This window comes from Babjeviella inositovora, assembly GCF_001661335.1.
Source record: "Babjeviella inositovora NRRL Y-12698 unplaced genomic scaffold BABINscaffold_1, whole genome shotgun sequence".
Taxonomy (NCBI): domain Eukaryota; kingdom Fungi; phylum Ascomycota; class Pichiomycetes; order Serinales; genus Babjeviella; species Babjeviella inositovora.
In genome coordinates, this window is record NW_017566838.1 from 958844 (window position 1) to 982245 (window position 23402).

The following is a 23402-nucleotide window of genomic DNA, read 5'->3' on the forward strand; positions in this document are numbered from 1 at the left end:
CAACGCTTCACTCGTCTGTAAATTAACCAGGGCTAATGGTATACATAAAAGTATATCAGCTGAAATAAGTCCCCTTTATGTGAATGGCCTGGCAATTGACAGGTCATAAGTATATGTTTTCATAATGCTTTTGTGGGCATCCAGTAGCTCGTAATCTTGGCTTTTTTTCTTTTTTTTCTTTTTTTTCCTTTTTTTTCTTTCACTACGTCATTTTGGACCACATTTATGGTAGGTCCTAGCTCACCGATAACTTTCACCATAATCTATGTTTATTCTACAAAAGTGCTTATTAATTTATACAGTATAACCGAAGAATTTTTCTATTTTCTTCACAAAATACCCGCTCATCAACCAATAAGAATACGAAACATCTATGTCTGTCTACCAGAGGCGGACGTGTAGCGAGCTCTAACATGGGAGCGTTTACGCTTACATAAGCACACGCGCTTTTATAACGGATCCACTTGAGAAACTAAAAACGAACACCTCTCTTCTTCCACAGATCAGAGACACACCCAGCTCTCTATCTTCCGCCTTCACCATTATCGGAATCTTTCTCCTCACGTCCTACATCCTTAAGAAAGTCATGCATTTAGGGGTGCCCACCAAGGACAACTTCAAGCCCAAGGGCAAGAGCTACTTGTCGTTACCTACCAAATACATGCGGTACACGAACAAATGGCGGAAGACGGTGCTCTCATTTTTGTTTCTTGTGTTCATCTACTTATTCTTCGTTAGCCCCTCCGCCGTGCCGCAGGGCAAATTCTCACAGCTCCTCGGGAAGAGTAGACGGGCGGCAAAGTACCCGAAGGTGCACGGGCTCCACGTGAAGGAAATCAGGCTGAAGTCGCCATTGATCTTCCCACCGATCGAAAGCGCGCCGTTGTTGAAGGAAATTGGGCTCTCGGGCTTGTTCCACACCAAGGTGCTTCATGACCCGACCACGAAGACGGACAAGACGATCTACCAGTACTTTGACGAAGACTTCTTGAGTGATAACAACGAGTTATCGAACGTAAACAACAAGAAGGACGACGGTGCGCTTCTTTCCGCGAAAAAAGCGTTTTTGAATCACGGAAAACGCGTCTTCACCGGTTCCCAGAGCCCGGAAATCGTCGTCGTCACCGCAATCGACTTTGACAAGTACGAGTTGTCAGGATTGATGAAGATAGTACAGAACCGTGTGGACTACGCACAGAAGCAGAGCTATGGGGTATACGTGCGCTGGATCCAGGAGTTTGTGCCCATCTTGCAGAAGCATAACAACGACAAGGAGTGGACACGGTTGATGGTGATGAGGGCCGCGATGCACGCGTTTCCTAATGCCAAGTACTTCTGGTACTTGGACCAGGACTCGTTGATCATGCGCTACGACATTGACTTGTACGACTACATCTTGCGTCCGGCGGCGTTGGACCCAATCATGATCCGCGACCAGTCGGTGATCCCACCCGGAGGGGTCATCAAGACGTACTCCGACGCGAAGCCAGAGTCTGTGCGCTTGTTCTTAACCCAGCTGGACACCAAGATTGAAACCGACTCGTTCATCTTGCGTAACGATGTATACGGTAAGGCGATTCTCGAGTTCTGGATGGACCCGTTGTACAGAACATACGGTAAGTTCTCCGCCCATCAGGACTCCGCCTTGGCACTTATGTTGCAGTGGCATCCACTCATATTGTCCAAGACCGCGTTGATTCCCGCCAGAACGATCTCGAGCTTGAATACGTATATGGAGTTACCGGAGGGTGGTGATGACGTGCACTACTCAGAGGGCGATTTGGTTGTGTTGTTCCGGGATTGTAGCAAGCACCAGACGTGCCAGAAGGACATGGAGCCGTACTGGAAGAAGTTGACCACAAAATAAGCGGAGCAAACTGTAGGGCTCCTATGTTTTACTCGTCTTTGGTTACGTATACTAATAGATTTATCTGAATTGTTGATAATCCATAGCGACATACGGTTCCATTTTGGTACGATATTATTAGGCCTATCGTCTGATTTTTCATACGCATACGTATACTTTCGGCCATTGGGCCACAGGTGCAATTTTCCAGAAATATATATGGGAGGTAACCTGAAGCGGGAATACTCGATTTTTGCGCTTAATCAGTATATCTGTAGTATGCAGATCTAGGGATTCAAAAGGTTTTCAGCAGCAGTTAGTTTCTCTCTTACTAAATGACATGAAACATAAGCTACTAATTTCGAAGGATCTTCCCCAGAACTTATAGATCATTGAGCAGTTTAGATCTTTCGGGAAAAACACGATTGAGACCTCTCGGGCTTAATCGTGTTCTGTCCTGCCTCAGACACATTCTTGTCCAAAACACTAAAACCATTGTCTAGCTATGCATACAGCAGATGTATACCAGATATTCAAACAATAGAAATGAAACATAATAGCTCCGGCTATTCATAGTTGAGGTGATGAGTTCACGCGAAGAAAGAAACATGTAGCTAGACACCAAACCTGTGCACATATGACTGCGTGGTTCCAATCCAAACTTTCCAAGTCCTACGCCGTTTGTACCTATTCCAAATGCCACTTGACACGTTTGCTTTTGACGCCGGCATAATATAACGGTGCCAGGAGTTGATATTCCCCGAACGCTCCTACAGCTAAGTACCCCTAAGCCCCAATACTTGCATGCCAATTAGGGATAAGATTAAAGAAAGGTAGTAAGAAATAGCCCTATTGCATTGCAATCCGTCAGGCCACACACAGCGTAGGCCAAGTCTCAAATCTGAAAACGGTAAGCCACTAGGTTTGTATTCTTCCACTGAACATGTGAACTAGCTTAAACTAACATGGCTACTACTCGCTGCTCCCGGAAATTCTGTCTTCCAAAACCTTCAAGGCAACCTGTCTGCGTCTCTCGCTGGTGTCCTTATTCTTGCCTCTCTTGGCGGCTCTGGCGTTACTCTGTTCCACAGATTCCTCGTTGAACGCAGACACGATGCTCATGACACACATTAGCTCATACACATCGTTGAAGAATGGGCCTAACCATGGCTTGAGAACGTTTGGGAAGAATTCAACAAAGGCAAACGCGTCCGACGCGTCACCCTGTATTCTCAGCACACCAACAACATCGTTTGGCTGAGGCAACTGGGGGTCAGTCAAGGTGGACTGGTAGAAACGCAAGTACGCCCAGGCTGTGATGAGGGACAACCAGCATGGCAACACCGGGTAGAAGTTGCGGTTGTAGACGGACATTCCTAAAGACCCGCACAAAGCGGCGAATGGCACGTCCTTGATTCTAAGCAAAAGGGAGCCCCTAAAGACGTTCACGGAATGCTCTGGAATGCTCTGCTTCAAGAGCACAAGATAGCCCATAGCATAGCACAAACCACCACCAAGCGGCTTGGTCAAGTCCAGAACATTGCCGCTGATCATGGTCAACACGATGACGGATAACACAGTCATAAGGTTGGTGAGCGTCCCCACGAGGAACACAAACTTGAACAGCTCTTCAGCGCTGCCCCAGATGCGGTGGCAGTACTTCGAGCCAGCGACAAGGATTACAGAGCTTCCAATGTATCCCACCACGGAGATCTCTGCAAAGATGGCCGTGACAAGCACCCAGATGTTGTGCATGGCGTAGCGAGGAATCAACTGGATGGACGGGACAATGATTTCATTGAAATTAATCACCTTGGTTGGGTGTCCACGGTAGTCACGCTCAAGCAATAATTCGTAACTATGCAGCTTGTAGGTGTAAATGGTGGCAGTGACGGCCGTCAATATCACAAAGAGGACCCGGGAGGCCACAGGAATCGCGGCCGCCGCCTTCTGGTATGGGGCAAGAATCGAGCTCATGATGGATAGCGAGAAAACAGGCTTAACAGTAAAGCGTAGGATATCTCAGCGTAGGTTGGTAAGAACAGGGTGTTATTTCTGTATGTTTGAAGTTGAGGATGGGCCAAGATTCCCAAGACTGTACATACGTGTCAGCGTAGTAACCGTGCAGGGATAATGTGCGGGGGCTGGACAGCTTACGCGCTGGTCGAACAGAGCCATGCACGACGATCAGCAATGGCCAAAATGTCTTATATAGCGCGCACGGAACAAATAGCATGGGAAAACTTCTCTAGGCAGGGCCAGTCACAGTTTCTACCCGTCTGAAATTGGTGCTCGTACGGTAAAGAGGGGTTTCCACTTCGTGGAGGGACAAAAAAATAAAGGCTAAGGCATAGAGGTCGTGGGTTGTTCCGTAGAGGCCATAGATTGCGTCGTGAAATGGAGTAACTTTTTATGGCACACGGCGCTCGGTTATGTAGACGGTGCATGGAACACCCACGCAGACTAGCGCAGGCACTGGCCGGCTGACGTCTCTCAGTCAAGCACCGAAGCAGTGACTGGTGTATGACCTTATTTCGAGTGATAAGGCAAATGAGCTGTCAGTGAAGCTCTCTGGTTCTCGGAGTTGGATACTCGGTAGGTGGAACCCAGGTTGACAGATGCGGATTTTCAGCAACTAAAGGCGCAAATCTCCGATAGGCATTCGGTGATTGAAGTACCAGATATGACTGCGCGTGACGCGGAATAGGCTCCAAAGGCTACAGAAGGATTAGCTGAGATGGTCTCTCAACTAAGATTTGGTTGATTTCTGGAACAAAAACAATATGCGATATTAGCACTGTGTTTTACGGTGTCATGCTATGGTACACACAAGTCTGTTAGACTATTGTAAAGGGTAGTGGGGTATAGATGAATTCTCGAATTATATCTGTTCAACCAGGGTAAGCTAACAGTGGTTGGTGAGACCCTTCTGAATCCTAGCGGAGTGTAAACTAACAGCAGGACTCTATCAAGCAGATATTGTCCAGCCCCGGTTTACTCCTTTCAATTAAACTCTGTAGGGTGTCGTTTGATTGTAGGGTTGATACAAAACGACAGATCTAGTCTGACTCCGGCAATTTTCTTTATTGTCCAAGCCGTGAATCTGAGTTGGGAAGGCTTATCTGTAGTGTGGAAATTTCAGGGGTAACATAATATAAATTTACACTAGTTTTTAAACCATTCAATCCAAATACATAGCACCTCTCTTCCGTACAGACCACCTTTCCGACTGCGACAAGCCGCTGCCACAGTGGCGGCGTGGCTGGAGTGAAAAATTATGCACAAGTATTTTTTTTTTACCTGATTCATAGCACCAGCAGCAACGAATACCCGCTGTCGATCCCCCCAGACGCATTGTCTTTATCGATACTCAAAAGGGCTCCGTTAAAACCGGATGCACGGCTACTCAGCACACGAACTCCATCCTTCCGCAACCCCGCACTGTTCACCCCCTTCGTCTGCTCCAACAAGGCACACATCCAGGCCCTCAACCTTCTAGAAATCTCCAGCGACCGACCATTGGGCATGTACACTCTCAAAACGGTCCGCCACCCGACCAGCGATATTCCCAGTCCCCTCTTAGTGCTCATCACGGAATCTAACAGTCACTATTTCGGAAAGTGCGCCGAGGGCACGCAGCGAAGCTTGAATGAAAAGGGCATCAAGCCCTCGCGAATGAAGAACTTTTTCATGACAGGGGTGCTCGACTGGAACGCCATCGGCGGGCTTCCAGGCTTGCTTTTGACGTTGGGTGATTCCGGAAAGGCAAACCTAACCATCAACTACGGGTCCAAGATCCTCAACTACATTGTCGCCACCTGGAGAGGCTTTGTCTACAGACAGGGCGTTGACATCAGCATCAACGCCATGAACGACGGCGACGTGCTTGTGGAAAAGTATTTCTTGGTCAAGCAGGTGCACACGTTCCCTAATCAGGCCTCCCACCTGAACACTCATACCTCTCCACCCTTGGACACTCACAATAGCACCTTGACCAAGGTGATTGCGAAAATGTTTCCTAAGGAGGGCCTTGCCGGTGCGATTTCGGATCCCTCGTCTAACATTCCATACATCAATACAGACTTGCCAGAGGCGGCCAACACGACCCATGCGTCCAACTACATCCTCCAGTTCCACCAGACGCGGGGGAAGTTTTCGGTGGAGCGGGCTACTGAGCTCAACATCCCGCGCGGGCCGCTCTATGCGAAGCTCGCACGCGGCGAGAGCATTGAGGTCGATGGAAAGGTGATTCTGCCAGACCAGGTGTTGCTGAGCCCACGTAAGTTCCAGCGTGTTCTCGTGCTAGACGTGCCCAGCTCCGCTTATCTAGAGTCTACAATGCAAAACCCGGCGTGGCAGGCACCGATCAACGCTGAGAGCGACGATAAGGTTGGCTTAGTATACCATTTCCTTGGGGAAGACGTAGATTTGGTGGGAAACGAGGCCTATTTCCGCTTCTTGAGCCTGTTTGGCGAGAACTGCCAGCACATCATCTCACACCCCAGATACTGTCCCAACACCCTCAACTTCAAAACCGCGGCGCTTTCATTATTAAAGTTACGCTCGTTGCAGAAGGACTTTTTCCAGTTGCCGCTCCATCAAAATGTGCCCGAGCGCGAGCTATCCCAGTTGGGAGCTAAAGCCCGGGCGTTACACGCCCACCAGGATGTGGTGGTCTCCCCTGAAGGGTTCACGATTGACAGCACCCAGGTACACAGGAACGAGACCAACTGGAGCGATCTCTACGACTCCACCGTGACGCCCCTCGGTATCAGTGTGCACGACAAAGCCGCGGTCATCGACGAGGCGCGCTTGGACAGCGACACGGGTGACGTCACCGATGTGAAGAACGAAGTACAGATTATCACTCTCGGCACCGGGAGCGCTTTGCCGTCTCGAACCCGGAATGTCATCTCCACACTCGTGCGCATTCCCCAACCGGTGTCGCTTCCCGTCACCCGTGACCAGCTTGTGTACAAGTCGATGTTGTTGGACGCTGGCGAGCACACGCTTGGGAGTTTGATCCGAAACTATGGCGATGACTTGCCTAATTACCTTGCAGAGTTGCAGTTGATTTACTTAAGCCACTTGCACGCAGATCACCACTTGGGAATCATGTCCATCATCAAGCGTTGGTTCCTCGCCTGTCCCGAAGGTTTCTTATACCTCGTGTGTCCCTGGTCGTACGAAAAGTTCGTCAAAGAATGGTCATACTTGGAGCCCGCGGTCGATTTCCAGCGCATCAAGTATATCAGCTGTCAGGATTTCTTTGATATGGGCGGTCCGTCCCAGAGGCGATCGGCGGAGTTTGTGTCGATTCCATTCGAAAGCTTACTAGACCACACCCTGAAGAACTTGGACACTCACATACCCCTGCCAAACGTAACCGCAATTGGTGAGTTATACCAGGCGTTTGGCCTTGCCTCGATCGCAATGTGTAAGGCCATCCACTGTAAATGGGCGTATTCCATAACCCTCCACTTCAAGGACCCTGACTTTAAGCTCTCTTACTCTGGGGATACGAGACCAAACATCCACTTCGCAAAGGTAGGCCGCGGTTCTGACTTGCTCCTCCACGAAGCCACATTGGAGGATGCGTTGATCGAGGATGCGTTGTCAAAGAAGCACAGCACCATCGCTGAAGCCATCTACACCGCTCATTTAATGCAGGTGAAGAAGTTGGTCTTGACCCACTTCAGTCAGCGGTATCCGGAGTTGCCTGACTTGACCGCTACCGAAAAGAGCTTTGCGTACTTGCGGGGATATTTGAACGATCCCGAATTTGCCGCTAACCCCAAGCCGATCCGCCGCAACAATCCGCGGAACATCTTCTCTTTTGACCTCGGAACGCTGTCGCCAAGCTTGGAAGGCATGGACTACTTGTACGCTTTTGACAACATGTTCATCAAGTATGGACGCATCCACGAGCAGAAGGCCGTCGCAGACAAGTTGCCTTTAGCGTTTGCTGATGAAGAGGAAGAGATTGACGGTGAGGGAAGCTTTGGCGAAAAGCCGGCTGAAGGGAATTCCAGGCAAAAGAAAATGACCAAGCAGGAGAAGCAGGAGAAGAAGTTACAGAAGCAGCGGGAGAAGACGGAAACCATGAGGCGGGAGAGGCAAGAAAAGGAGTGGGTGAAGAAAAGAAAGGTCAATTAGGTGTGTATATATTCATGTTACAAATGAGATTTATGGAGAAATTATGCACATCGATAGTGTGCGAGATACGTTTGATAGATTGTATGGGAGAGTGTAGCATAGGTTATTGCATAGAAACGATATTGGGCTTTGAATCCTTGGGGAATAAACTATCGTATAAACTATCTGTAATCAAAAAGAGGGGAGGACAAAAACATCTGCCGGTCCCAGGAATCGAACTTGGGTTTCCTCTGCCACAAAGAGGTGTACTGACCACTATACTAGACCGGCTATCGCCAACAAATGTCAGAGTTAGAGAGTTGTTTCAGGAACCTTATGAGGTTCCAGTTGAGGCTACTAGGATTGTTTGATAATGAGTATCTGAAACTAATCCTGTCGCATAAAGCAAATGAGGCACCGAAGAAAGCTATATAAGGAAGTAGTTTTCCAGATCTAAGAATGATCTTGGTTTTAATATCATCTTTATTTTTGTGGAAGATCACGATAAGTAACTTGTGAATCAATGACTGATTACAACCCCCCGACTGGAATACCAACAGGCGCTGGAACCCTGACAACAAAAATCAAGTGTAGGAATCTATACCAAATTTGGATTCGTCAAGTAAGGACTGAACAGTCCGCTAGGAAAAGAAAGCGGATAATAGTGAATATGTAGCACCTAAACGGTATGAAAGTGACATTATGAAAGAGCTGGTCAGAAACCCTCTTGAAAAAAGGAGAAAATTTCTCTTTTCACCAACCTGCCATACGACTAACTCCAAATGTTCTAACTACACACACCCCATACCAATGCCCCAGCTCTTTACTAAATCTGGATGCTCATAGTATCTTCTCGAAGACACTTCACCCTATATGAGTATCTTCCATTATGGAATCTCAGCACCGAGTCAGAAACTAGTCCCTTAGACGGAAAATCACCTACACTGAAGCTCAGATATAAATAAAATTAGACATAATGAAAAGATAGCTGGTGAACTGCTAAGAACTAGTGTACACACACCATGCTTAAAGCTTGTTGTCATCGCCCAAGATATCGGCAACAGCCTTCTTCAATCTGCTCTCAATCTCCTTGTCAACCTTACCCCACAAGGCAAAGGCACGTTCTCTGATTGGCTTGCGACAAGAGCTGATGGAGCCGGCCAAGTTCTTGATCAAGTTCGCCTGCTGGTTGTCGTATCTGGCCAAAACCTTCCACAAGTTACCGGCCTGGACGTAGTCGTAGTCGTCGGTGACGGTCCAGTGGTACGGCAAGGCTGGGCCGGACCACACTTCCTGGTTCTCCTGCAACAGGACCTCGGCTCTGAAAGTGACTGGGTGGTCGTAGGCCAAGTAGTTAGGGTGGGAACCCAAGTTGCCGTCAACGCTCATGGCACCGTCCCTGATGTGAGGGTGGAATGGCTTGTTGATTGGAGCGTTGACCGGAATCAACGCGTAGTTGGTACCCAATCTGTGGCGGTGGGTGTCTGGGTAAGAGAACAATCTGGACTGCAAGACTGGATCGGCAGATGGCTCTTGGCCTGGAACGGTGTGAGATGGGGAAAACGCGGACTGCTCGACTTCGGCAAAGTAGTTTCTTGGGTTCTCGTTCAACACGAGCTTACCGAATCTTCTCAACGGGAAGTCGCCGTGAGGCCAGACCTTGGTCAAATCAAAGACGGAGAACTTCTGCTGGGCAGCCTGGGCTTCGGTCATGGTCTGGATGTACACGGTCCAGGATGGGAAATTACCCTTGGCAATGTTTTCAAACAAATCCTGCTGACAGTAGTCCGGGTTCTCACCAGCCAACTTGGTGGCTTCTTCGGCTGACAAAGTCTTGGAACCCTGGTCGGTGACCAAGTGGACCTGGACGTAGTGCCACTCGCCCTTGGCGTTAGACCACTTGTAGGTGTGGCCCGAGTACCCGTTCATATGACGCAAGGAGAATGGAGTACCACGGTCAGAGAATAAGTGGACCAACTGGTGGTTACACTCTGGGTTGGCGGTCCAGTAGTCCCAAGCCATGTTGGCATCCTTCAAGTTGGTGTGTGGGTTTCTCTTTTGAGTGTGGATAAAGTGAGGGAACTTGGAAGGATTTCTGATAAAGAAAACCGGAGTGTTGTTGTAGACCCAGTCCAAGTTACCTTCTTCAGTGTAGAACTTGGTGGCGAAACCTCTTGGGTCACGGGCAGTGTCCGCAGAGCCCTTTTCACCACCAACAGTGGAGAATCTGGTGAAGGTTCTGGTCTTCTTGCCAATGGTGTTCAAAAACTTGGAGCTACAGATATCAGTGATATCGTCAGTGACCTCGAAATAACCGAAGGCACCGGAACCGTGGGCATGGACAACTCTTTCTGGGATTCTTTCTCTGTCAAAGTGGGCAATGGAATCAAGTAAGTTGAAGTCCTGGAGTAAAAGCGGGCCGTGTTGGCCAACACGCTGGGTAGCGAATGGCTCTGGGATTGGAGCACCCTGAGAGTTGGTGTAAATTGGACCGGACATGGTAATTGTGATCAGAAGGTAATCAATACTAGTTCTGAAGCGTGAGTAAGAAAGGAGAAAAAGAAAAGGAGAACGACAAAAAATTACTGGGAGCGGGGAAGTTTATATAGGCAAGCTTGGCGGCTACACATGAATAAACCAAATCCGCGTCAGCAAAAATACCCGCATGGTTAGACGCTGATGAGCAAGATTTTCCCACTCATAGTGGGGAAATACTTCAAGAGCAAGAAGCAGCGTCGTGCGCGGCATGGGAAATATGTGGCGCGACCCCTAATTTTGGAAGCATGTGGAAGGCAACCGCCGGCGGCTACAGTACCGGGGTAACGGAGTATGCCGTAAAGACTAAGAGATAAGACACGTAAGGATCTAGCGGGTCAAACACATTGGCACCCCTTAAACAAAATAACCGCCATTTATACCCCAGTGTATTAACCGTTTTAAAATGGTCTCTTCCACGAGGTGTAGGAGTCGCAGGGGCCGCGATATCATAGAGGCGGGGGGAATTATGGGCATAGCGGGTTTAGGCTGGGGTGATCTAGATGCCACAGGTTTCTAAGCACAAACGCATGTGATAAATGCTGCATATGTATTTCACACGTATACGCACTCTGATTTAGGTTTGTTTCTCCGCATTCCTGTAGCCAATTACGAGCCCTCCATTCATAATGCAGTGTGGTCAGAATTAAGTTAAGCGGAATATTTCATGTCTGCAAAAAAAAACCGGATGCTACGTATTTGATCCTGGAAATTATCCCGCGCAATTGGGGTAAATCCGCGTGATGAAGCTATGGCGTGGAAACCGGTGCTCTCTTACCGGTTCAAGTTTCGAACTCATAATGTACCACGGCTTCGCAAGTCGGACTTCGGTTATGTTTAACTGCAGGATTACGTTACATCTACTGAACTCGAGATGTCGGCAATAACCGGCCACTGGCGGTTGGGATACTTTCCAAATCGGCTGTTCTCGTTTCCCTGATTACGCACACATAGGGACACGATCGTTCGGCCAAAAAGAGAAAAGGTGCTTTACTCATCCTAGGAGACTTGAGTCCAAAGTCAATCCCAATTCATTGCCTTAGTATGGCTTCTCAAGGCCTCCTTCTGCTGTCCTAACCAAAGTTGGCGGTTTCTCGGCCTAACAAGGGTGCCTATATTAATGCACCGAAATATCAATGGAAACAGTAGGTATCAAGACTTCCTGAACCTTCAGAAATCCGCGAAATGTTCAGGCTCTAGGGTCACGTTACCAGCCTCTATGCCCTCTTACTTCGCCATCACATGACCAACTGTGTTAGACACACCCACATACATCCCGCCTGATACATGCATAAATTTTTTTTTTCTCGATTAATTTTCCAACCAGCTTTCGGCCTGTGCATTTGATAAAGAATTGGCGTCTCATATATCAGTTCTCTGTGTAATATTCAGCATACACTCTCTGCATTTTTCATCCACCTTCAGCAATATGTCCACCGCTGAACAACCCATCCGCTCCGATGCCGAGCCAACTCGTATCATTGGTAACATCTACATTTCCTCTATCGCTCCTCTCGAACAGGCCCTGGACTTGTTCGGCTTGTACAAGATCACCCATATCCTTTCCCTTGTTCCAGATCAATTACCACCATACAAGAACAAGGCGTGGTGGTCTCAATACCAACATAAGCAAATCGATATTCTCGATGATCTCTCCTCCAACTTGTTGAAACACGCCACTGAGATGAATCAGTTCATCGATGATGCCTTGTTCCCACCAGTTTTGGATGAGGCTGGTGTCGTGATCCCATCAACCACACCCTCTGCCAAGGAAAAACACCGAGGTGCTATCTTAATCCACTGTGTCGCCGGTCAATCCCGTTCTGTCTCTGCCTGTGCCATGTACTTGATGTACAGGTACGACCTTCCATATAAGACCGCCCTTGCATTGATCACCAAGAGACATGGCAAGAGTATTACCATGCCAAACGACTCCTTCAAGGAACAGTTGGCCTCATATGATACCTTCTTCCATAGGCCTAAGGCTATCGACACCAAGAGCGGTGAATATAAGCAGTGGAACATGACCAGAAAGTTGAAGATTATGGGTCTTGGTGAAAACGATCTCGACGGCGCCTGGAGACCAAGAAACGCTCTTCAGACTATTCACCACGATGAAGATAGCGACGAAGAAGAGGAGGCCGAGAGGGTTGTCGATGAAACCACCACCTACCTTCGTTGCACCAAGTGTCGTTACGTTGTCGCACAGTCCACGAACTTCATTCCCCACGACAAACCAACCGTGGACTCCCGTCACGCCACCTTCAGAGCTAGAGGCGGACCAAGCCACCGTCGTTTCGAGATGGCCGCAACTTCCTGCTCTCACTTCTTTGTGGATCCATTCCAGTGGATGAAGCCGGAATTGGACAAGGGTGACCTTCTGGGTAAGTTTTTCTGTCCTAACCCAAAGATCAAATGCGGTAACAAGGTTGGTGGTTACAAGTGGGACGGTATGAGATGTTCCTGTGGCGCGTGGGTGATTCCGGGTGTCCATTTGTTGAGCGCCAAGACCGATCACGTCACCGAGTTGGCTGGTTCTACCGTCGTTGGCTCTGAGGGTATTGCCAGATTGGTCGTCAACCACCGTTCTATTTTGGAAAACGCCGGCCTCGCCCCTGAAGGTGAAGAGGAAGCCAACTAGAGGCTGTTTTCTTAGTGTAATTTACGTCATTCCAGGGATATATGAGTGTACAGGACAAATCGTGGTTTATGATTCAATATTCCTAGAAATTGAAATATAAATAATTAGCGTTGCATGATTTATGATCGGTTTCACTGCAAGTTAATGGTAAAAGCTGGAATAAACTGGCGTGAGAGCGTGTTTCTTTTGCTATAGCTTCCAGATACCCGATTAGAGCTAAGGAGTATCAATATGTATCGGGTAGCGGATAATTCATACGTCATTGAACCCGCCCCATCGTGTAGTTAGCAATGTCAGCCCGAAAGCGTTTATTCCGTCCCAAAATAATATGTACATGGATCCGCCTCAGGCAAGCTTCAATTCTGGCTTCTTGTCCGCCAGCATCAAATAGTACTTGGCCATTTCATAAACGGTCCAGCATAACGCCGTGGACGGCACGTTGGACACGATTCTTGGCCTCAACCCCTTCCAGAACCCATTCATCCCGTCGATTGCGTAAAGAGCCTTGGCACCCTTCCACATACTGTCAGCGGTCATGACTCTCGGGTCGGTAGACTCACCTCTCACTTGCAACAACGTCTTGACACAGTCCAAGGGAGTGGTGATCGCAGCGGCCAACCCACCGGCCACACCACCAGCAATACAGTGCATGAACGGATTATGCACCAACCCGGGATTCAACACCTTCAAGGTGGAATCGTATATCGTGAACTGCAACACGGTGAAGGGGACGGTCATTGCCAATGTGGTTGGGTAAGACAAGTAGAACGCCTTGAGTCCCTCGTGTTGGTAGATGTGTTTGGTGGTGTTGATGAAAGAGGACTTGGCCAGGGTTTGTAACTGCATGTGCTGCTTGACAACGTCAAACGGGTTCATGAAGAGCTCAGAGGTGATTGTAGCAGCAGCTCCCGCAACACCCACCTGGACAGGATTGTGATCGTGTCTCTTACGCTCATCGATCAAGGCTTCTTTGGCCAACTCGTAGACACCAAAGTATACCGCGTGCGCCGGACCCGCGCCAAGAATGATGGAGGAAGACCCACGCCAAAGAGAATAGATACCTTCCTGGGAGACGATCTTTACGCAACTGGAGATGACACCACCGAGTTGTTTCGAGGCCTGGGTGGTCCCCATCATCAGAGAGGTCTGAATACGAGTTTTGAGAGAATCCACGGGATACATCACCGCATGCTCCATAGTCCCAGCTAAAGCACCAGCCACAAGATGCGCAGAAAGAGAAGCGTTTTCCGGCAAGGCCTCATAGTCGATCTCGCCGATTTCAACAACTTGTGGGGGTGGCGCCACAGGAAGACCCGCCACAGCTGTACGGTATGACTCAGTTGACATAGGGTTAAAATCCGACTAATGTGGGGTTTGCGCTAAAGCTCGGCGTTTTTGGAATCTTCTGAGGCCGGGAAGAGAGGTAGCACGAGCTTCTGCTGTTCCGGGTGGATGTGTGGTGGATACGGAAATGCATTTATACCGCTGAAAAATTATGGTGGTTTCTTTTTCGCTAAACCGTACGCGACTTCGAGTTTTTTTTTCCCGATAAAGAACTCAGCCTGTATGCGGTAGCTACAACTCTCCATCGGCATGCGCCCATAGCAGGCAGGCGTAAACGCCGATATGACCTATTTCAAGCTTTTCGCCTTGCTGAAAGATCACCTTTCATTGAAATCCCCGCATATGTTTAAAATATGTATACCCAAAAAACTTAGCAACATTTATTGCCCAATTCACCGTCGAGACCTTTCTCTGTTTGACTGTTCCTTGTCCACGTACACGCTACCTAAAGCCAGCTACCAATCCTGCATGTACTCAAGTCCACAGAGCTTTGCCGAGGCCGGAGAACCACGTGTGAGCCGGTGAAAAATAGCAAATTAAGGGCTATTATCATAGCTACGTGAAATGGTGGAACCAATCGATAAAATTCGATTATATAGCGTAGCAAATGTGTCATATTTGAACTCTGAATGAAAATTATTATTACATATCTCGTATTTATTCTATATTTTACCATAACGATAATATAATACGATTCATATAATTACATCTACGCATTGAAACTTTAAAAACTATACATATTAACATTTACCGTAATTTTTCTTGTATCTTAATCTAGGACACACTATATATGTATTATTAGACGCGTATATTATACGACCACAAGCCCAGAAATGTTGGATGCTATTGAAAATAAAATAACTATATATATATTTATGATATATCCTGCCGATAACGCTACTGTAGCCCTAACGGGAAAGAACCCAATCGCTTTCTACTCTCGAGAGGGTAACCTAAAACATTAGCATCCTGCATATTATATAAAAAATTCTTTACGCGCGAGAACTTTCATAGGACTATAAATTCAACCAGATTCCCTCCCCATTGTGAAACGCGCTCATGACGTTTTTTCCCTTCTTTGATACGAACGCTTCCCATTCACTGCACCATTCGCTTAAATGAATGATTGGAGGGGAAAGGGCAAGCCAGAAAAACACCGTCGAACACGTCCTCATACCGAGCTTTGCGTCTACCATGCTATATCTACGGATTGCGCATGGTTATCAGGCATATTATGGTACTGCGTTTTCGATATATCTTTTATTTCTCTTCTATATATGCCCAGGCCTTTCGGCAAGATTGTTGTACTCCTGGTTCTCCACGGATATCAATCTAATAAAAACATCGCCCAAATACTCCTGTAAGAATGCTTGTAGATGAAAACGGAATGTTCCCTAAGGACCAGTCCGTTAAACGCTACTCTTGACGCGAACACGTGAATTTTCGACGTGCAGGAAGGCAAACCCAGATCAGCTTCGGATATGATGTATCACATTACCTGGATTGCGTTCACCTTCGAAAGATAGAAAAGTTTCGATATCTGTTTCCACCATACTTCTGTTTCAACAGGTATGCTTCTGTAATGCCGGCAGCTTCCAATCTCAGAGCAAGGCCTTTACACGCCTTCAGACGGTGTCGTCACTCCACTAGCCTGACCAGTGAGAGACTCCGATTTGCGCAAGTGAATGCGGAGTCGGTGGTGTTGCGAGTACCAAAGGATAGACAAATAGCGGTCGGACCTCCTGGGCAAGCCATGGACCAGAGCTACAGAGACCACTCCATCATCGACAAGTACATGGCATGGGTCAGCGCTCAAATGACCGTTGCCAATGCCAAGCGGGTGAAAAGTGGTTCCACCCGAAAACGGGTGGCTATGAAAGCAATCTCTAAGGCCCCAAACAAGCTTCGGGAACCGTCTGCCGAGGCGAACAGAGACCATTCCACCGTATATGCCCGATTAGCCTCCAGCTTTCAGACCACCGGCTCAGGCTACATCGCCCCTATTTATTTGGATACTGCTGTCACACCCTTCCATAAATTATGCTCCGACATCCCTGGCGATTTACCCAACGGCAGACTTTCGTACGCGAGCCATCCTCGTCTCAGTATCACGAAGATGGTCCCGAAGTACTGCGAGCTACGCGACACGTTTGAAATCTTCGGCGAGGTGCCGAGATTGACCACGGTGCGAATGACAGACGGGACCCAGATCCATGAGTACTTTGAGAACGTGACATACCCCGAGCAAGCCCGTTTGACGGGGTTGTTAGAAAAGTACCGACCAGCACTTCAATCCAAGACAGGGTCGTCGACCGATTTGCTCAGCTCTACCGCATTGGAAATGGCACGGACAATAGCTAGATTGCAAGGGTTGTTTACACGAGGGCAGGCGAGAGAAGTCAACCTCTACGGATTCATCGATTCTCAAACCTGCAGGTTTGTAGAGCCGTCCCAGCACCAAGACTCCGACTCCGTGTTCATTGGCGGGATCATTGACCAATTGACACTAGAAACGAAGCGGGAGGTGAGTGTTTACGACGAAACCCCATCGTTGTACTCGGGATGCGAGGAATGGAGGTACAACCTTCTGGAGTTTTTCAACCGTGCGCCCGCAATCATCGAAGAGTGTAAAGACGAATACGAGCTTTGCGTCACTGATATAAAGACCAGACGGAACAAGTTTATCCCTATCGATCCCGTGCAAGTGCAGTCGGCGGAGTACCAGGTATACTACTACAGAAAGATGTTGGGCTTACTAGGAGCACAAGGACAACACACGTATGGCATATTGCTCAGTGCCGCTCAGAGAAAGAACCTAGACATTGATGAGCCGGTGGATGACTGGACCATGCTCGAGCTCTCTGTGAGACACCCCGAGCTTTTCCACGACCGTCAATTACTCGAGAAAGGTGCGCCAATCGGGTTTACTCCGTATGACCAGCACCAGAAGAGGTCCCAGTCGTTGTCTGTGGGTATAGATTGGTCATCACTGGAGATGGAGAAATTTTCCACGGAGTTTGCAAAGCTCTCGAACAGCGCGGCGTATAGCGTGGATATTTTGCAGCCATGGCGCTATCGCTTCACGCTCCGCCACTTGGCTGCCCGGTTAGCCCAAATGTACGGCTTGCTCCCACCCTTTCTCCCCCCCGAGAGCAAGTGCAATGTGGAATATTACGTAGGAAAGAGCTTGTTTAAAGCTAAACACTATCAATACGACGAAGGGGCCTTGGGGGTGCAAATGCATGACGCTGTTGATTTTTGGTACGGCCGCAGACAGCCACGGGGAGTGGAATTGGCCCGTGTGGGTGTGTGTAAGTCGTGTGAGTTTAAGAATGTTTGCGAGAGTAATCGGGTGCTAGAGGAGAAGAAGGCACAAACCGCAGACGTCAGTGTGTGAGGTATTATTGGGATGTAAATGGATAATTGCTTATTATTTACTGCGGTCGCACGCCTATTTTATTTTTAGTGCGTACTTTGATCAATGAGGCAATAATGTGGGAAGAGTGCTCGAGATAAGTTTCGACATACAGGTTTGTGGGGGCTTCCACGATTCAGAGTCAGGGGAGTTGGTTTGAATTACACGGGGGATCTAGTTGTTTCTAGGACACTATTTCATTATGTAGCACAACCTGTCCCTACTCTCTCTGTTATTTGTAACTAACGGATGAACTCAAGCAACCATTAATAAACAATATGCCTCTTGTGGTTTACGAACCGTTGATATTTTACACTTTCCCATATTATTCCTGGTATTATTCTTTGCACTCTTTCCTGCATTATTTCTTATATCATCTCCCTTTACAAACTCTTGCTGTGTTGACCTGTATGTGTGCCGCACTGTTCAGATTGTTGTGACCCGCGGGCCAGCCGTGTAGGCTTTTTTTCCGCGGCCCACCGTAGATTACCGAAGCCACCGGTGCTCCGAAGACCTGTACCTACTGATAACGTACCTTCCCCGCGTGTATTTGCGACGCTGAAATCTGGAGAAGCTAGGACTACATCCTATACTCCTTTACCCCTCTACCTTTAACACTCAGATATTACCACTTCCCCTGCTGCTAATAGATAATCAACCTTACAAACCAATATAGCCTCCCTATGTCACCCGCTCGGAGCACCACCCACTCGGTGTCCTCCATCTCTACCGCCCTTCCAGAGATCCCCTTCAAGAGCACCCTCCATTTCTATCTCAATGGGAAACCAAAGATTGTGAAGAAACCAGATCCCGAGGCGATTCTTATCGATTACATCAGAAACTCTGCTCATTTAGCTGGCACCAAGCTTGGCTGCGCGGAAGGTGGCTGTGGCGCGTGCACCGTCACCGTTGCTGAGTTCGACCACGACCTCAAACGCGTTACCTACAAAGCATTAAATTCGTGCATCGTCCCGCTTATCTCTGTCGAGGGAAAACACTTGATCACGGTTGAGGGAATCGGCCAACTGGAGAACGACTCGCTTCACCCGACGCAGGAGCGCATCGCCAAGTTCCACGGCTCGCAGTGTGGTTTCTGCACCCCGGGCATTGTCATGTCGTTGTATTCACTTTTAAGAAACAACTCCACCCCTTCTAAGGAGCAGATTTCCGAGGCATTTGACGGAAACTTGTGCAGATGCACCGGATACATGCCCATCATCGATGCCGCCTACACCTTTGCCATTGAGAATCAACCAGAGTGTGGTAGTCAACCAGGCTGCGCTAAAGTTAACTGCTGCAGGAACGGAAAGTCCGCGGCTGAGGTTGTGAAACAGGTTGCGGACTTCAAACTGGAGGCAGTATGCGCCAAGGGAGTCGACTGTTGCCGCAACAAACCTGAAAGCAATGGGACCGCCCACTCGAATGAGACAGATATGAATGCCTTGTTCACCCCTAACGGGCTTCCGTTAAAGCCCTACGCACCCCAGCTAGACCTCCCCTTCCCGAAGGTGTTGCAGAGCCGTGAAGCTACACCGGTTTTGTATGGAAACGGGCATAAGATGTGGATAAAACCCACCACCAAGCAGCAGCTCCTCGAGATCCTCTATGTATACCCCCACGCTAAGCTTGTGGGGGGTGCGTCCGAGGTCCAAGTGGAGGTAAAGTTGAAGAATGCTGACTACAAGCTCAACGTTTACTGCAACGACATTGCCGAGTTGAAGAGCTGGAAGTTTACCAACGGTGGCTTGGAGATTGGTGCCAACATCTCGCTTTCAGACTTGGAGATGATCTGCGAGAATTTAGCCCACACTATGGGTCACGCCGGTCAGATCTATGGAGCCTTAGCCCAGCAGTTCAAGTTCTTTGCCGGTCGCCAGATCCGTAATGCTGCCACACCAGCCGGTGCCATCGTCACGGCCTCTCCGATTTCCGACTTGAACCCTATCTTGGTGGCAGGTGGATGCCACCTCATCGTGGAAAGCTTTGCCGGCAACGTCAAGACCTTTGCCTTGCGAGACTTCTTTGTGGGTTACCGTAAGACCTTGCTCGAGCCCGGCTACATAATCACCAAGATTTTTATTCCCCAGACAGCCCCAGGTGCGTTTATCCACGCCTACAAGCAGTCAAAGAGGAAGGACGACGACATTGCCATCGTTACTGCTTGTTTGCAGGTGGAGCTTGATGACGCTCGGATTGTCAAGGACGCTTGTTTGGTCTACGGCGGAATGGCAGCCTTGACCGTAGAGTCTCCTAAGGCCCAGGCGTTCTTGCGGGATCGGAAGTTTGATGAAAAGGCAACGTTGGAAGGAACGTTCCACCATTTAGAGTTGGACTTTCCGTTGGGCTTTGGTGTTCCTGGCGGGATGGCTTCCTACCGCAAGACGCTCACGTTATCGTTCTTTTACAAGTTTTTCAACTACGTGTTGCAGAGTCTTGAGATGCCGTTCGAAGCTGACTCGTTGGCAGAGGTCACCAGAGGCAAGCCCGAAGGAAAGCGTGATATCGTCAACCCCTTTGAGACCGAGATTGTGGGGAAGTCTAACCCGCACCTTGCGGCCTTGCGGCAGGTGACAGGTGAGGCCGTGTACGCCTCTGATATTTCTCCACAGTTCAATGAGTTATGTGCAATTCCGGTGCTTCTGACCAAAGCCCATGCGAAAATCTTATCTGTAGACTGGCTGGCGGCGTTGGAGGTGGACACAGTTGAAGGGTATTTGGACATCAATGACTTGCCCTCCAAGCTGGCCAACCTCTGGGGCGTGAACCCAGCGGGAATGGAAGAGTTCTTTGCGGATACCCACGTCTACTACTACGGCCAGACGATCGGGGTGGTCTTGGCCACTGATCCCGAAAGGGCACGTGAGGCTGCTCGCTTGGTGAAGGTGGAATACGAGGACTTGACCGCCGTCATCAGCATCGAAGATGCGATTGACCAGTCGTCTTATTTTGCTGACAACAGAGTAACCGAGAAGGGCGACTGGGAGGCGGCGTTTGCCGGCTCCAAACACGTCTTTGAGAACACTTCCCGGATTGGAGCGCAGGAGCACTTCTATTTCGAGACCCAAGGGTGTTTGGTAATTCCGGAGGAAGACGGCGAGTTGAAAGTTTACGCTTCCACGCAGAATCCGACGGAGACCCAGGAATACGCCGCGCACATCACCGGGGTTCCCTCCTCCAAGGTGGTTGTAAGAGTCAAGAGGCTTGGTGGAGGGTTTGGGGGCAAGGAAACGCGCTCCGTGTGCTGGTCCTCGCTTGCGGCGTTGGGCGCCAAGAAGTTTAAGAGGCCAGTACGGATGTTCTTATCGCGATCCGATGACATGCTCGTGGCAGGCCAGCGCCACCCCTTCTTGATGAAGTGGAAGATCGGCTTGGACGAGTCTCTTAGGTTCACGGGGCTTGATGCCACATTGTATGCCAATGCTGGCTGGTCGATGGACTTGACGCGAGGCGTGGTGGATAGAGCGGTGTTCCACGCAGCCAACGCCTACCATATTCCAAATGCCCGCCTTGAAGGGATTCCCTGCAAGACCAATACCGCCTCTAACACCGCTTTCAGAGGGTTTGGCGGGCCACAGGGGATGTTCATGGCGGAAACTATCGTGGTGGATGTCGCGGAACGCCTCGGGGTGGATCCGGACTTGATCAGAGAGCGCAACTACTACGATTTAGCGGCAGGCCAAACCACCACGTACAAGCAGCTTGTGTCGGATGACTACTCGGTGCCCGATATTGTGGCGCAGAATAAGGAGGAGGCCAATTTTGATGGCTTGCGGAACGAAATTTCTGAGTTTAACCGGAACCACAAGTGGGTCAAGCGAGGCCTTGCGCACGTACCCACGATGTTTGGTATTGCCTTTGGTGTCACGTTCCTCAATCAGGGCGGCGCGTTGATCCACATTCACCAGGACGGCTCTGTCTTGGTCTCCCACGGCGGTACCGAGATGGGCCAGGGGCTCCACACCAAGATGGCGATGATCGCGGCTGAAGAGTTAAACGTGCCGTTGCTGGGGGTGTTTATCTCCGAGACTTCTACCCAATCTGTGGCGAACACGTCCGCCACCGCCGCTTCTGCTTCCTCCGACTTGAACGGGATGGCTGTCAAAGATGCCTGCGATCAATTGAATGAAAGATTAAGACCTATTAGGGAGAAGTTGGGTCCAGGCGCCTCCATGGCCAACATTGCAAAAACGGCATACCTCGAGAGGGTGAATTTGAGTGCCAACGGGTTCTACAAGACTCCGGATATTGGATATGAATGGGGTGTGCCCAACCCGAAGCCGGCCTTCTCCTACTACACTCAGGGATCAGCCATCTGTACCGTCGAGGTGGACACACTAACAGGCGATTGGACGTGCCTTGAGGCACACGTCAAGATGGATATCGGCAGACCCATCAATCAGGCTATTGACTACGGCCAGATTGAAGGCGCGTTTGTACAGGGAATGGGTCTATTCACCTTGGAGCAGAGCTTGTGGCTCAGACACAACGGTGCGTTGTTCACGCGTGGCCCTGGGGCTTACAAGATCCCTGGTTTCAGAGACGTGCCCCAGGTCTTTAACATTAGCATGTTAAAGAACCGCGACTTCAAGCACTTAAAGACAATCAGACGGTCCAAGGGTATCGGTGAACCACCGTTATTCTTGGGGTGTTGCGTTCTGTTTGCAATCAGAAACGCTCTTGATGCAGCACGCAGAGAGCATGGGATTGCCGGTGGTTCCAGGGGTCTTCCCCTTATCTCTCCGTTGACCACCGATAGGATTAGAGGGTTTGTGGGAGATACCATCAGTGGATATGGAGAAGTGGTGCCGAAAGACGGTGAGAGAGATTTTTTTGTTGAGGCGTAGCAGCGATGGTATGCTTACTTTACTATAGGTTTTGTTTAAATAGGCAGGACAATATGTGACTTTTTCTAGCTATTTCGCTTACACCAATAAAAAAAAAAAGGTTCTCAGCACCGCCAACGGATCTCTGAGAAAGAAGGGATATTTAGTGATCGAAGCTATGGCCGTCTCAACCGGTTTTATATAACTTTGGCATGTTTAAGGGCCAATAGCCCGACCGGTTTAGGACATGAGCCGCGACTGAAGCCCTTACATGCTTTATTACATAGGGCCTGTACTATAGGTTACCCGGCAGAAGTTTTCCCTCGGCAAAACTTTCACAGGGAAACGCTATAAAAGTGCGCCAATGTCTTCCCGTGGTTATCCTTATGCTGCTGGAGTCTTTGTCAAACGGCAACATAATATCTACAACATGATGGGATCGGGGCTTCCCTGAAGTGATCAACATGATTTATTTAGATGCCAAGAGCAAATCAGACTTCCTTTTCGCTAACCACGATCATTATTGCTTCTTAGATCGTTGTTTGATAGTAGTGGGATGTACAGTTTTTTTTCTCTCTATAGTTTATATACGTATATAGGCCAAGATCAAAAGAATAACACATTGCGCCTAGTGCGATTGACAACAATCATAATGTAGCTAGC

At 49.0% G+C, this 23402-nt stretch overlaps 10 protein-coding genes and 1 non-coding gene across 11 annotated transcripts; 7 read left to right on the top strand and 4 right to left on the bottom strand.

The window, feature by feature from the left end:
- Positions 1–331: 331 nt before the first annotated feature.
- Positions 332–2141, top strand: MNN11 (alpha-1,6-mannosyltransferase). Its single transcript, XM_019127486.1, has one exon. The coding sequence runs from the start codon at positions 587–589 to the stop codon at positions 1865–1867; it is 1281 nt and encodes a 426-aa protein (XP_018987905.1). The 5' UTR covers positions 332–586; the 3' UTR covers positions 1868–2141.
- A 677-nt stretch (positions 2142–2818) lies between these two features.
- On the bottom strand, positions 2819–3823 carry BABINDRAFT_169831 (uncharacterized protein; the record flags this gene model as incomplete). The annotated part of the gene is made up of 1 exon (XM_019130691.1): positions 2819–3823. The coding sequence occupies one exon, from the start codon at positions 3821–3823 to the stop codon at positions 2819–2821; it is 1005 nt and encodes a 334-aa protein (XP_018987906.1).
- Positions 3824–4039: 216 nt separating this feature from the next.
- On the top strand, positions 4040–8042 carry BABINDRAFT_10988 (ribonuclease Z; the record flags this gene model as incomplete). Its single annotated transcript, XM_019126820.1, has 2 exons — positions 4040–4050; positions 5164–8042. The coding sequence occupies 2 exons, from the start codon at positions 4040–4042 to the stop codon at positions 8000–8002; spliced, it is 2850 nt and encodes a 949-aa protein (XP_018987907.1). The 3' UTR covers positions 8003–8042.
- A 158-nt stretch (positions 8043–8200) lies between these two features.
- BABINDRAFT_t49 lies at positions 8201–8272 on the bottom strand. The gene has a single exon. It is a non-coding gene; the product is annotated as a tRNA-His (tRNA).
- A 735-nt stretch (positions 8273–9007) lies between these two features.
- Positions 9008–10480, bottom strand: CAT1 (catalase A; the record flags this gene model as incomplete). Its single annotated transcript, XM_019131494.1, has 1 exon — positions 9008–10480. One exon carries the CDS (start codon positions 10478–10480, stop codon positions 9008–9010), a length of 1473 nt encoding a protein of 490 aa, XP_018987908.1.
- Positions 10481–11972: 1492 nt separating this feature from the next.
- Positions 11973–13031, top strand: YVH1 (tyrosine protein phosphatase; the record flags this gene model as incomplete). Its single annotated transcript, XM_019131221.1, has 1 exon — positions 11973–13031. A coding segment is annotated over one exon (1059 nt), but the record flags the coding sequence as incomplete, so codon positions are not given.
- Positions 13032–13502: 471 nt separating this feature from the next.
- BABINDRAFT_30649 (uncharacterized protein) lies at positions 13503–14504 on the bottom strand (the record flags this gene model as incomplete). The annotated part of the gene is made up of 1 exon (XM_019131495.1): positions 13503–14504. The coding sequence occupies one exon, from the start codon at positions 14502–14504 to the stop codon at positions 13503–13505; it is 1002 nt and encodes a 333-aa protein (XP_018987910.1).
- Positions 14505–14783: 279 nt separating this feature from the next.
- Positions 14784–15168, top strand: BABINDRAFT_159142 (uncharacterized protein; the record flags this gene model as incomplete). Its single annotated transcript, XM_019127487.1, is given in 2 exon segments — positions 14784–14856; positions 14876–15168. 2 exon segments carry the CDS (start codon positions 14784–14786, stop codon positions 15016–15018), a joined length of 216 nt encoding a protein of 71 aa, XP_018987911.1. The 3' UTR covers positions 15019–15168.
- Positions 15169–15547: 379 nt separating this feature from the next.
- On the top strand, positions 15548–15982 carry BABINDRAFT_73741 (uncharacterized protein). Its single transcript, XM_019132612.1, has one exon. The coding sequence runs from the start codon at positions 15624–15626 to the stop codon at positions 15879–15881; it is 258 nt and encodes an 85-aa protein (XP_018987912.1). The 5' UTR covers positions 15548–15623; the 3' UTR covers positions 15882–15982.
- A 16-nt stretch (positions 15983–15998) lies between these two features.
- On the top strand, positions 15999–18293 carry DEM1 (Dem1p). The gene has a single exon (XM_019127488.1). The coding sequence runs from the start codon at positions 16084–16086 to the stop codon at positions 17896–17898; it is 1815 nt and encodes a 604-aa protein (XP_018987913.1). The 5' UTR covers positions 15999–16083; the 3' UTR covers positions 17899–18293.
- On the top strand, positions 18195–22760 carry BABINDRAFT_169836 (uncharacterized protein; the record flags this gene model as incomplete). Its single annotated transcript, XM_019130692.1, has 2 exons — positions 18195–18250; positions 18617–22760. The coding sequence occupies 2 exons, from the start codon at positions 18195–18197 to the stop codon at positions 22758–22760; spliced, it is 4200 nt and encodes a 1399-aa protein (XP_018987914.1).
- Positions 22761–23402: the final 642 nt, after the last annotated feature.